This window comes from Hyperoodon ampullatus (assembly GCF_949752795.1).
Source record: "Hyperoodon ampullatus genome assembly, chromosome: 5".
NCBI lineage: Eukaryota > Metazoa > Chordata > Mammalia > Artiodactyla > Ziphiidae > Hyperoodon > Hyperoodon ampullatus.
Genome location: NC_136918.1, coordinates 7,618,402 through 7,632,292, shown reverse-complemented (window position 1 = coordinate 7,632,292; position 13,891 = coordinate 7,618,402). Strand labels below are relative to the sequence as shown.

The 13,891-nt window shown below is 46.2% G+C and overlaps 1 protein-coding gene across 2 annotated transcripts in view; it reads right to left on the bottom strand.

Moving 5' to 3' along the window:
- The window catches only part of CLSTN2 (calsyntenin 2), a gene marked incomplete at both ends in the record, with an annotated part of 642,483 nt that overhangs the window by 26,999 nt on the left and 601,593 nt on the right, over positions 1-13,891 (bottom strand). For both annotated transcript variants that reach the window (XM_079704858.1, XM_079704859.1), the window contains one exon: positions 9,567-9,729. In XM_079704858.1, coding sequence (XP_079560984.1) covers positions 9,567-9,729 — 163 coding nt within the window. The remainder of the gene's footprint in view (positions 1-9,566; positions 9,730-13,891) is intronic.

The window sequence follows — 13,891 nt, the reverse complement described above, 5'->3', positions numbered from 1 at the left end:
GAGGGTGGGGAAGATGTGGGTATCTTCAACATCTGGGGAAAAATAGAGGAAGAAAATCTGCCTTCCCCCAGTCTAGGAAATGATACCCCAGACTGGTGGGTGGCAGGGAAGGGGTGGGGGGGATAGGATGAAAGAGATGCAGAGTGAGGGCACCTGAGGCCCACCATGTGGGCTGAGCCCTGGAAGGGGTGTGTGATATTGGGAGGGAAAGCCAGCCTGGCACATCTGGACAGATGGACCATGGATGGTTTCACAGAGAGCATGAGAAGCAGCCGAGGTATTTCTGTGCCCCTAAGTAAGGCAAGGGAATACAGAGAGCACTGATGGCCCTAAAGGACCATTAATGACTGAGGACCAAAGAGATGGGCACTATTGCAGTGGATACCTGCATGGAAAGATGACTGGAGGCCCCTTGACGCCCTAGCGCCTTATACAATACGGCCCCCTGAAATCAGCGGGCACCCTAAGGAAATGGGAGAATTCCAAATTTGCCAAGGTTAAATCTCCTCCACTCAGATAGAAGAGGGGCTTGAAATGAAACTAAGACGGATGTGGAAAAACTACTTTTCTTTTTGTGAATCCAGATTCTCACCTGCTAAACATACAACTCCTTTTACAGATGATGTTTTCAAAGCTAGGTAAGTGGCCTAATGCCCTACGGGCAGAAGTTAGTGAAATTCTGATTCAAACTCAGGTCTTGCTTGCTCCCAAGCCTTTGACCTCCACGCCATACAATACCTATGGCCGGGAGAGTGCAAGCAACATTTCTCGGAGGATGTCATAATTGGGGTGCTTCAGAAAGATGGGGACAGGTTGGGACTGACACAGGGCTGGGGGAGAATGTCCAATGACACTGGGTTCTGTAGACACTGAATGATTTCAGCAGCAACTCCCAGTGATTTGTGTCAAGTTTGCTGGGAAACACAGTTGTCCTGAAAAATAATAGTATTTGGCAAGCGTGATTTAACGTTACCTGTGTTGTTCTGGGTCGGAGTTTGCACTGGGACTGAATTCCCCCTCAGCTTTCTTTCCACTGAGAGGTGAGCCCATCAGCTGTTCATGTGGCTTTAGAATCAGTCATGTTCACCTTCCTCTGAGTGAAAGATCTGTGTCGTGCGAAGGTACTTCCCTGTCGTGTGAAGTCTCTTCCCCTTGCAAAGTGTATGCGGATGCTGCTGGTCTTTTTTTTTTTTTTCTTTCCCTGCTGTTATTCCCACAGCTATTTAGTCTGAGAAACCCATGGAAAGTAGTAGGGGCCATGTTCCCTCTTGCTTGAGTTGGAGGCTGCTCTGTGCGTGGTTTGTTGATGGGGACACTCCTCAATGAACACAATTTCATGGATGGTTGGATATCAATTTTGAGCAATGCAAATGGTGAGACCATCTGAAATCTTGCTTTCTCTCATTTCCTCATTTCAGTGATGGAGACACACACGGAACGCAAAGACTAAGTGAAGTGTGTAATAGACCCCCATAAGCTTGCAGCTTTTAAAACTGTCCGTGCAACCCCGGTGGTTGAACTGTAGTTGCAGGGACTTGTGGACAGGGACGCTCTGCCATCAGGGCTGGCCGTGACACATTCTCAGCAGGCTTTCTCTATCCTTTGGATTTTATGTCTCCCTCCCGCCAGCCTTTCCAGCAGACATTTACATGGCATGTTCTAAGTGTGAAACATATGACTTATGGGATGACCACAAAAGTCATTACTCTGGGGTTGGGGACCTAAGTTGATGGAGTTAGAAGGGCCCTCATATATCACCAAGGATGGCCCCTCCACTGTCCCAGACCACAGAGGCAAGACACAGTCCTCAAAGACTCAGAACAAGTATGCAGCAGTAGTGAGGGTCTGGAATTCTCTTCTGATTCCAGACTCAACCCTCCCATTAAACCATAATGCCCGATGGGCCAGTGGTTATCTTTGGCCTCAGCTTGATTTTGTCTGATCTATGGGAAAAATGCCCAGGGAGTCTGGGTAAATGGTTTGACCCCAGATTCCAGAATCCTCCTTCCTTACTTGGCTGTGAAACACCATCTGACTTTACATGTCCCTAGAAGCAGAGGTGGTGTAGCAGCATAATTAAGGGTGAGGGCTCTGGGTGGCACAGATCTGGGTGCAAATCCAGGCTCTAGGTGACCTTTCCCAAGGTCCTTATGTTCTCTAAGTCTTAGTTTCCTCATCTGCAAAATGGGGATGATAATCACACCCACACCATAGAGAGATAAGCCAGAGCTGAGCACAGTGCAGGAGCTCAAAATTGGCCACTAGTTCTGGTGACAGCAAGAACCAAGGAACTCTGAAATGAGATGATGTCACGTGAGTTTTCTGTCTCTTTCCTCAGTAGCCTTCTCTTGTTTTTTTCTCCCCACTCTGGTGTGCCTCTCAGAGAAGTTAAAATGACACTGTTTTTACTCTAAGACCCTTGCCAAATTGTCTAATTAATATAACTTTCAGAATAAGATTCAACGTAAAAATTGTAACTCAGTTATACTGTGTTTCCACACATGAATGCCTGAATTTTAAAGCTGATTTCATCTGTGTTGTCTTTAAACCAATATACCCTCATGTCAAATGAACTCCAGGTCCTAGAATCACCTTTTCTTGATTTTTTATTTATTTATTTATTTATTTATTTTTATTTTTTTTATTTTTTATTTTTTTATTTTTTTGCGTTATGTGGGCCTCTCACTGTTGTGGCCTCTCCCGTTGCGGAGCACAGGCTCCGGACGCACAGGGCCAGCGCCCATGGCTCACGGGCCCAGCCGCTCCGTGGCATGTGGGATCTTCCCAGACCGGGGCACGAACCCGTGTCCCCTGCATCGGCAGGCGGACTCTCAACCACTGCGCCACCAGGGAAGCCCTTGATTTTTTAATACAGACAGTGCAAAGAGACACCCTGTTAGTCATCCCTGTGTGTCAGACCATGAACCATATGCCTTTGTCAAAACAAACTAAAAAATGGGGTAGGGCTTCCCTGGTGGCTTAGTGGTTGGGAGTCCGCCTGCCGATGCTGGGGACACGGGTTCGTGCCCCGGTCCGGGAAGATCCCACATGCCGCGGAGCGGCTGGGCCCGTGAGCCATGGCCACTGAGCCTGCGCATCCGGAGCCTGTGCTCTGCAACAGGAGAGGCCACAATAGTGAGAGGCCCGCATACCGCAAAAGAAAAAGGGGGGGTATAATTCAATAAACATTAATTATTGACCTTCTCCAGGACATGAAGTAGGAGGAAAGAGAAGGGGAGGAGAATCTGTGAGAGCAGATAGTCCTTACTTTCTGCAAACTCATGCCCTAGTAGCGGGTGGAGATCTGCACTAATAACTCCAATGAGATGTTTCCCAAACAGTGCTCCAAGAACACTATTCCACAAAGAGTGAGTTCCATAGTGGAATACGATTGAGAAACATAGGTTAAGTAATGTCAAACTGATTGGTTTCTTGGCGGGCTTTTGAGAGCTTTGAATAAGCAAATGTGCATTGTGACTCTTCAATGTGGTGCTGTGGGGATGGTTTACGCAGTTTCCCAAACTGGACCTTGGCTTCCTTGAGGAAACTGTGGGACCGAGCTTCATGAACCCCTCGGGAAATGCCACTTGAATGTAAGGCGGGCTATGCCAGCGCGTGCCTCTTTCTCCCAGCAGCAGAGACCCCCAGGGATGCAGAATAATTTCATCACAGACTTTATTAAGAGAATTTGTATTAAATTAGACCAAGCTTATTAAGTGACGGCATGTATTCCAAGTCTCTGCACTACTTTTAGTGTCTGGCAAAAAAAAAAAAAAAAAAGACCTGAAAATGTACAGCAGATCTCAGGTCCACATGTGGCTCTAATTCCTCTTTGTCTGAGGAACAGATGCTATTGATTACTGCAACCCTCAGGGTTATTTCTGCCTTTTTATTCCTTTTTTGGCCATTCCTATTCTGTGCCTTGACTCCTCCCCAAAGCCACAATGGGGGTTCTCTGTCTGTCCCTTAACAGGTTCTAATTTTTAGGACCATCCCCTTCCTTATCTCCCGCTGCTTTATTTGTTAAGTAGGGGGTAGGACTCAGCCAGACCAGGAGCTAGGGTAGAAAGCCCTCGTCATCCCAGGCCAGAGGGGTGCCACCGTCAGGAACAGGCAAAGCTAGACACTCTAGGAAGGTCAAGGTCCAGAGAGCACTGGAGGAGAGGCCCCAGCAGAGGCAGGGATGAGGTGGTCTCTGGGGACAGAGCCACAAGCAGAGAAGTCTGTGATGAGCTCCCCCAAGAGCAGATGAGGCTCAGGCAGAGGGCAGGGTGGTACTTACTGGGGGTGCATGTCTAGAACTATGTTTCTTCAAACATGTTCAGCCATTTCATTAACAGAACTCTTGCCCTGATATCATACAAAATGGATAAAACAGAGCTTCTCTGGTTGTCATGTTGGGGGAGAGGTGCCCTGGGGTGTTACCTGCTGAGGCATCTCTCTGAAACCCCGGGGACTCCCTAAGGCCATGGTCTGGCACATCAGCAGCCTTCTCGATTCAACCCCACGACAGCTGAGTTACAGGCCCTGGTTGGTTGGGCCCAGTGTAGAGGTCCAGGCACAAATCAGATGTGATTATACAGTCAGTTTTTACCCTATATGGGTAGAACTTGAATTTTTGCTGTTAAAAATGGATGAGTAGGGGTCTTCCCTGGTGGCACAGTGGTTGAGAGTCTGCCTGCCGATGCAGGGGACGCGGGTTCATGCCCCGTTCCGGGAAGATCCCACATGCCGCGGAGCGGCTGTGCCCGTGAGCCATGGCCACTGAGCCTGCGCGTCCAGAGCCTGTGCTCCGCAACGGGAGAGGCCACAACAGTGAGAGGCCCGTGTACCGCAGGAAAAAAAAAAAAAAAAAGAATGAGTAGGGACTCTAAGGAAAAGGACAAATTAATTAGTCTTTTAAATGATCTTCTCCAATGGCGTGACCCAGAGAGAGACAGGGACCTGGTATTTGTCCAAAGGCAGCCATTTCTGACTGATCAGACTGATCTCGGCCAGGAGAGAGGGTCTGATTCCATCCCCAGAACACTGTCACGGAGCACAGAGGTGATGGTCAGGTGGCCTGCAGCGGTCACGCAGAGGAAGGAGGACTTTTTTGAAAGGCGAGGTCCATCCTGACTTCAAAAGCCCTTCTCAAGAATTAAAATATGCTGCCTGTTCTAGGCCGTACTGGCAACATTTCTTAAGTGTAAATGAAGTCTCCATTTTTTTTTTTAATTACTGGAAAAAATACCAATGAAAATAAAGTTCCACCAATTACTTTGGCTTTCCAATGCACGAACAGGGCACAGTAGGCTAATTGGGGCTGCAGAACACTGCCCACCCTCAGTGCTGAGCCAGTTCCCGGGAGCAGGCAGCTGCTAGCACGTTATTTTCTATCCTCATTGTTAAACCCCGATTGGAAATTTCACAAATGGGAACCAGTTCCCTTGCCAACCTCAAAAGTACTTGAAAAACTCCCCACGATTACAGGCCCAAAGGGGTTCATTCACACAGCGGGCTTATAGCGTGTATATAAGTGGACTTCGGAAGGTTTAGAAACATGCCGAGATAAAGACTGCATTATAGGCCATCAACTTCACAGTGCCATGTCCTATTGAAAGACCTTTTGATGTCTCCTTCCAAGACAAAAAGAGGATCCAAGCTCCTAACAAGGCAAGATGGCGTCCTATGGTCTGGTCTCAACTCCTTACCTCAGCCTCCTCTCAACTCATTCTGGTCCATTGCATGTTCCAGTGGTAGGGCACCCTGGGCATGCTGACGTCAAGCTTCTCTGCCATGCTATATGCTGTTGCCGTCTTTATCTTCCTAACGAACGCTTTCTCATCCAATAAAGCCCAATTTTAAAGATTTTAAAGGATTTTTCTCCTATGCTGAAAATTCACCAATAGATTATCATTCCCCTCAGAGAAGATACTCAGATCTCCTCCATGCCCAGAAGCCTGGATGACCAGGTTCTCTCCTATACCATTAGCCGCATCTTCCAGCACTTGTCTTCTGACTGACTCTTCTCCAGCCTCAGTGACCTTTTTTCTCACCTATAGATGGACCTGGGAGGGCAGGGTCTGAGTGTGAGCATTAATCCTGGGGAAGGGGAGAAGGTCAGTGCATGCAGGGAGCCACGGGGAAGATGGCATCACAGAGGCCAGAGTGTACCAAGGTCTTGCAGACAATCTGCCATATTGGGTTTAGGTGCAAGGCGCAGAGAAGGAGGTGGACGAGGCAACCAGCAGATGTTTTCAAATTTACACATTCATTCAACTGAAACATGCCAAACACACTCCATGGACCCATCACCTAATCCTTGTAATAAGGAGTAGGTATTACTGTAGATTAAAAAAAAAATAGATGAGAAAGTAGGAGTTCAAGGAAGTTAGGGATTCTGCTGTGTCCACACAGCTAGTAAGTGGCAGGGCTGGAATTTGACTCAAACTCAAATTTTTTATGACTCCTAAGCCTAAACTCTTTTTTCTTGTTCTGTAGAGGGTCAGTTGAAGGAGTATACAGCAAGAGATTAGCAAAGAGAATACAGAGTTTCTGTGGCGTTTTGATTCCAGAGTTGTCAGATATCTCAGAAAGTAAAGGGTTTACAGCATTTGTATCAATACACATCAGTTCCTGCATTTTCCCAAACACATAATCACATAAACAAAATGACCAATCAGCAACAGTGGCAGCAAGCCACAGTGGAAGGAGAACAGTCTTTGAAGAGTTGAGGTTGGGCAAATCTGACGGGGTGACCTTGGGTAAGCTACCTCACCTCTCAGACCCTCAGTTTTTTTATCTTATCCCCACAAGTAGGGACTTACTAGTGCTTTCTCAGAGGACTGTAAACATCCATGTACATAAAGGGCCTCCTTGCAACAGTGGCTCTTAAAGTTTCCTCCAGGAAATGACATAAGGCACTTCCACTCACATTTAATTGGCCGAAGCAAGTCACATGGCCACACTTTACTCCAAGGAAGAGTGGTCCTAGCATCTATCTGGGAAGAGGACAGAAATACTCAAACACCCTAGTGACCGTTCTTTCTCCCACACTCTTTTAAAGCATTTTTAAAAATCTTTATTTATTTATTTATTTTGGCTGCATTGGGTCTTCATTGCTGCACGCGGGCTTTCTCTAGTTGTGGAAAGCGAGGGCTACTCTTTGTTGTGGTGTGCGGCTTCTCATTGCAGTGGCTTCTCTTGTTGTGGAGCACAGACTCTAGGCACGTGGGCTTCAGTAGTTGTGGCACATGGGCTCAGTAGTTGTGGCACATGGGCTCTATAGCCCAGGCTCAGTAGTTGTGGTGCACAGGCTTAGTTGCTCCATGGCATGTGGGGCTTGATTGTCACTACAGCACAACTTAGCCTATTCTAACTGATCCAAAGAGATCATCTTAATTCTTTATAAAATCACTTTATTTTTGTGGGGCTGGTCTAACCAGTTGGCATGTAACTGGGAAAAAGTGGTTTCAACTGGCCTTGTTAGAGCTTGGGGCAGGTTTCCATTGCAGGCTGGGGTGACAGGGATCCAGATGTGGTCCCTGAGGGCCTCTAGGGAAGAGTAGTGGTAAGGTTCATGGTGAGGACATGACTGGGGCCCCCTTATCTATGGGCAGCATCCAAGCTATGTTCCAAAATATCCACGGGCTGACTGGTGGTGTCCAGCTGGGGCACTGAGCCACACAAGAGGGCCATCGCTCTAGCACAGCTGTGTTTAGTGACTAATGATTCCTGTGCAACCTCTAAATCAGTGCCTTGCTATACTAATTAGTTTCATGGACTCTTGCCAGATGACACAGTCTTCCTTTCCTGTTATCCTGGGGAATTCTGCAATACTGAGGAAGCTCCTATCACGCTCTACTGAAATGTTTGAGAAGCTTTCTACTATCATGTGATGTACGTCAGACTTCATGTAGGTGACTTCTGCTCAAAAACACACTCTCTCACTCAGGCATAAAAAAGAATGAAATAATGCCATTTGCAGCAACGTGGATAGACCTAGAGATTATCACACTGAGTGAAGTAAGCCAGACAGAGAAAGACCAATAGCATACAATTAGTTTATACATGGAATCTAAAAAGAAAAGATACAAATGAACTTATATACAAAACAGAAATAGACTCACAGGCATAGAAAACAGACTTATGGTTACCAAAGGGGAAAGTGGGGAGAGGGATAAATTAGGAGGTTGGGATTAACATATACACACTACTATATGTAAAATAGATAAACAACAAGGACCTACTGTATAGCACAGGAAACTATACCCAATAGTTTGTAAAACCTATAAGGGAAAAGAATCTGAAAAAGAGTATATATACACATATGTATATATATATGTGTGTGTGTATATATATATATATATATATATACACACATACATACATATATATCTCTGAATCACTTTGCTGTACACCTGAAACTAACCCAACATTGTAAATCAACTATACTCCAATTAAAAAAAATATACTCTCTTCTGTTGCCTCATTCCTGCTTTGTTTCCTTCCCGGATTTTGTGTCTCTGGTGCTCCCAGGGCTGCACCATTTGCCCTTCTTGTCATCTTCTCTTGCATGGGGCTGCCCAGAACTCACTCTTAGTCCCAGTGCAGAGGGGCCTGTGTCTCCCCTAGAGGGAGCCAGCCCTCTGAAGACTTACTCTTATACCATCACCCACCTTTCCCCTAAGCCCCCATGGCAAATGGTCAAGGTCACAGATCTTAGTAACTTTCAAAGAATCCATCAACACGAGTTCGAGTCATCTCAAAGTGCTAATCTGCTTATTTGGGGAGCATTTTACTTCCCCTGTGCTCTCCCATTGGTACTTCAAAACACCCCAGCTGCTAAGGGAGCAAAACAAAGATGCCAACAAATCTGAGTGGGGAATAGAAAGGCTACCTGCATGCTCAGAGTGCTGGTTTTCCTGCTTCCAAAGGAGATTAGCCTGGGTGCAGGGACTGGAGGAGAGGCAGCAGCAGAAGAAATGAGGATGGAGCAGAGACCTTCAAGCGAGAAGGCAACAAGAAGCCTCCATCCCTGGGGAGCAGGGAAGGGGCTCAGAGCTTAGCAGAACTTGAGGGTGGCCTCTCATGGCCTTGAACCTATGGGCAATCCACCCGCTCCCTCCGTCCCACATATTTGTGAATTCCCGGTATAGAGGGTTGGGGTCTTGGACAATTTGATTGGGAATAAAGAGAGATCCTTGGCTTCTGACCTGTGTAGCAATCAACAGAGCCAACTGGCAATTTTGCTATAAGATTCCACATTCAGCCTTCTTCCTACACAGCCCCAGTTTGAAACCGGATAAGGTTCCAGAACAATAAAAGGCATTAGCAACTCAGAGGCAACCTGAAATTGCTCATGTTTATCTAAAATCAAAATCTGGTCTCAAGCCAAGTGCTTTATTATTATACAAGCGTAGTGCCTGGATTCATCCTTATTTTTATAAGTCCTGTTTTATTAGTAAGGGGTAGAACATTTTCCTGGCTGATTCTCATTCCACTTGCTTTGCCCTTTTCTCTGTCAGTACCTTTCATGGACTGTACACAGATGGGCCAGGAAGAAGGTCTGGACTTAGGGTTACCTTGCCAACAAGCGCCGACGGTAAGTTGCATGGCTATGTGAGATGGATGAATGGGCCAATCGTTGGTCACCAGGTATGGTTCATACGTTGCTCCATCCATGTATAAGGTAACCACAGGAAACTCCACATTGATGACATAGTAATGCCATTCTTTGTCACAAATCTAGTGGAAAGAAAGAGAAGCAACACTTAAAATTGAATATGCAATGAAACATCTAACAGACTTATTCTAATTATGAAAGTGGAAGAAGAGACCTTTAGATCAACAATGTGTATTGCAAAGAACTCAATGAACATAATGGTTGATACGCACTGAGGTTATAGAAACTCAAATCAAACGTGATGGGGCAAACCACTGAGTAGAGGAACACCTGAGAAGCTAATCATCAGGCAAACATTTGGCTGTCGGCAGATTATCTTGGTCACGTAATTACCAGCTCTCTAGGCTGGCAGGTTCTTGGTGGACAGGTGGAGGTGTCTGCTTACATTTGCTCTGTATCAAATTTTTCTTAGTTTTTCAATAGAGAAAGAGTAAAATTAAAATTGTTTTCCTAAGCTCGGGGATGGGTGGAGCTCTAAAAAGAAAGATGCTAGATTGGAAGTAGAAATGAAGAAGAAGATAGAGAAAGGGCAGAGGAAGGGAAAGAGAAAGAAGAAAAGAGAAGAGGAAAAATTAGGAGTTAGGAAGGATCAAGGAGAAAGCAGTGACCATGGGATGAGGAAGAAGAATGCGTTTCAGAAGAATAGGAACCGCCCCCCAATTCCTTTGTCTCTAGATTAAGGCTTGTCTGAGGAGCTGTTGTAGTCTCACCCTCCCTCCAGCCCAAGCAAAATAAATTCTGAGACAGACCGTCTTCCCAAGAGGACTCAGTTTTATCTTCCTTAGAGTCCCTGGGGAGCTGGAGAAGAACAACAAGTGGGTCCTCCTGGCTGGACTCACTGCACAGCACTCTTGCACTCATGTCCCCTCACAACTTTTGCACCTATGATTTCTGGTCTTAGGCCTGGGAATGAAAAATCTAACTTTAATGGGTGGGCAGAGACATTGGGGGCCAGGATAAAGTCACAATTCCTGACCTCAAGATACTCAACTCCCACAGCATGATCCAAAATAGAAACCAATATGGCACGTCTTGGGAAAAGAGATAGGAAGCATAAAAGGTGACAAGGCTGGGGATGGGAGCCCCCTCCCTCCGGTCGCCTAAACAAGTGTCTTGGAAGTTGCATTAGGCTCTCTCTCCTCCCCACTCCCTGTCCCTCAGATCCCTCTGTACCCTGTGGAGTCCACCTCGGAAGTGTCTCTCATCTGCGTCCTCTTGTCTCCATTGCCCCTGCCATCTGTGGCAACGGAGACAGATGAGTTCTACACGAAGGTGACCCCAAGTGAGGACATCAAAGTCCTCCCTACACCCCGCTCTGGATTGAATGTGCTGTTTCTCATGAATAGATAACACGAAAAGGGATGCTAAATGATCTTTTCCCTTTCATTCTGGAATAAGATTTTTTTCCCCTTAATGTTCTTTTTATACGGTTCTGTCCCATGTCTCAGAAAATTGCTCCTTTTGAAATCCATTAACCTGATAAAGCCTGATGAATATTTAGGGGCCCTTGGAAGGTAAGCAGGAGGGGTCCAGGCAGATGTCTCCAAAATCCTGTTACACTTCACTGAGTGTACAGCTCAGTACCTGATACATCTCAGTAGAGGTCCTAACTCTATTTACACCCACCTCCTGCTTGATGCCTGAGACCAGACACTGGGCTGGGTGCAGGGATCTTGGGGTGGGTCTCTGACCCAGGTGAGGCTGACCTAGGGGTGTAGCTGTGGCCCAAAGGAAGATCTGAAGACACAGTCTAGGGTGATGAAAGAGTGGGGAACTAAGGAGAGTTCTGAATGAGGAAGCATCTAATCCGAGGAGACCCAATGCACGCTGGACTTGGGGTTTGCAATCCCGGATGGCCAGTCAGAACATCCTGGGGATGGTCTCTGAGGCATCAGGAAACTTCTGACCAGTCCCAGGGTGGAGAGCAGACAGATGGCAGTGCCATGACCCTGTCCACACCTCATGCCCTTTGAAATATAGGCAGAACATGAGAGCCAATCAGGCAGCACTGGGGGGCTCCCCTGCCCAGGCCACCATTACCACTCTTCCAGTGGCCTCCCTCTCGGGCCTGGCTGCCATGTTGAATCCATGCACTGGCTGACTCTACATCACTCCGCATCTGCCGAAGCTGGATGGAGGCTGGTCCTCTGGACCGCTTTCTTTCACAACACTTACAGCATTTTTGTAGGACAATACAAAAAAGTTCCAAGGAGGAAGCAAAATAAGTCCGTAGCTTAACAGGAGTAGCAATCCCTGTCAACGTTACAATCTTTTCCTAGGCATCCCCACATCCCCCAGCTTTTCTGAAATGTGCTCCATGAACAGCAGCCCTTGTGATGTCCCACCTAAAAACGATGTCCCACCTTAAAAAACCGTGAAGCCTTGGGTTTTGTTTTTTCATTTCCCATGTCATTAGCCTATCCAAGGTTCCCAGCAGCCTCAAAGTATACACCCGTAACAATTTTTCAACCTTTTGGGAAAATGGAACTTTTCTATTTATAGCATTCCTACAAGCATCCCATGAAACAAGAGTTGGGAAAGGTCTATTTGGAACACACTGTACATACAACTTGAAAGTTTGCTTATCTCACTTAACATCAGCATTAAAATACCTTTACTATCTTCATTTTAGATGGCTGTATAATATGGATACACTACATTGTACTATACTATATTTTATACTTCATTATTCCCTTATTCTCAGGTATTCCTTGTGTACCAGCAATTATAAATGATACCACAATGAATTTCTTTTTGCATAAATATTTGTCTGCATTTCTGATTATATCCTTGGAAGAGATTCCTGGAATGTAATTACTGGATCAAACGTTGGAGGTATTTTTGAAGGCTCTTGACATACATTATCCAATTTTTTCTTGCAATAGTTTGTGCTTATTTATACTCCTGCTACACAGTGTGAGACTGCTCATGCGTTGTACCTTGACCACATTGAGTATTTAAAAAAATAGAAAATCCTGGCAGTTAGGAAGGCGGATACGTTTTATCTTATTTTAATATGGGTCACAAAAGATGGCAAGATTTATATTTTCCAAGGTCAGAAGGTAGGGCCTTCTGGGAGTGGGGAGCAGCCTGAGCTGACCTAGAGGTAGTAAAGATTGGGAGCTTCCCCAGTGAGCTCCTAACTTGGCGTCCAAACAGAGGCTATCAGTCAGACTAGGCTTACTCCTGCAGACTTCCTGCACCAAGTAATCTATGAAGGCAGCTAAAGGAAACGCCTAATTAGGGTTTCATAAATGTGGATCTATGATGAGAAAGAGACCCTCATTAACCCTCTGCAGGGACAAACTGTAATTGAAAAATGATCAAGCCAGGAGGCAGCAAAAATAACTGTGTCAAGGCAATGGCTCCACCATGAAAGGAGGAAATTAGGCAAAGTGACCTTTCCTCCGGGGAGAGAAGAACTTTCATTCCTGATTGTGCATGAATCCCTGGGGAACCCAGCTGGCACCAGGCATGTCCAATGCCATTCCCAGAGACAATGCCCAAGCCCTCAGCTGGACCAAAGACACTTTGCCCTCTGGAAACCTGCAGGTGTGTTCCCATGGTGTCTGGTGACAGCTGCTGTTTAGCTGGGGAGTGAATCAGAGACTGAGGCCCAGGGACAAATGCTGGATATCCGCCCAAAAGGGTGGATGGCAGGGACAATGCCAAGGAGGTCTGAGTTGGAAGCAGGCTGGTACTCCAGGGTTGAGTTGGAGACTGGGGAAGCCTCCCATGAGAGGGGAGGAGATCAGGCTGCTCACAGGTTGGTCCAAATGTCCTTGAAAGGGCCACACTGGAAGTTCTGAGTTGGTTTTCCTAGCAAATCAGGTATATTTGAATGCAGTTATTCAATGTGAGATACATTTACCTATGAACCAATGTGCAAGGGAAGGTACTAAGGGCTGCTTGGGATGCAGCACTTATCAGATACATGCTTTGCCTGCAAGATTTTCAATCTGGGGCCGGGCATGGTGGTGGTGGTTAGGTATCAAATACACAGAAGACTCAGATGCAATCGGAATTGAGGTAAGTCTTACAGACAAGGTGCAAAGCACTGTGAGATCCAGACTCTGGTTGGGAGAAGGTGGCATTTAGGGTGGCTAAAACTGTTAAGATTCCATTAGGAATAGATGGCAGGGAAAAATTCCAGGAAAATGGAGCAGAAACCTTTTATTCCCTGATTCATCTGTCCTTACAATTGGCAAAGAAGCTACCAGGTTT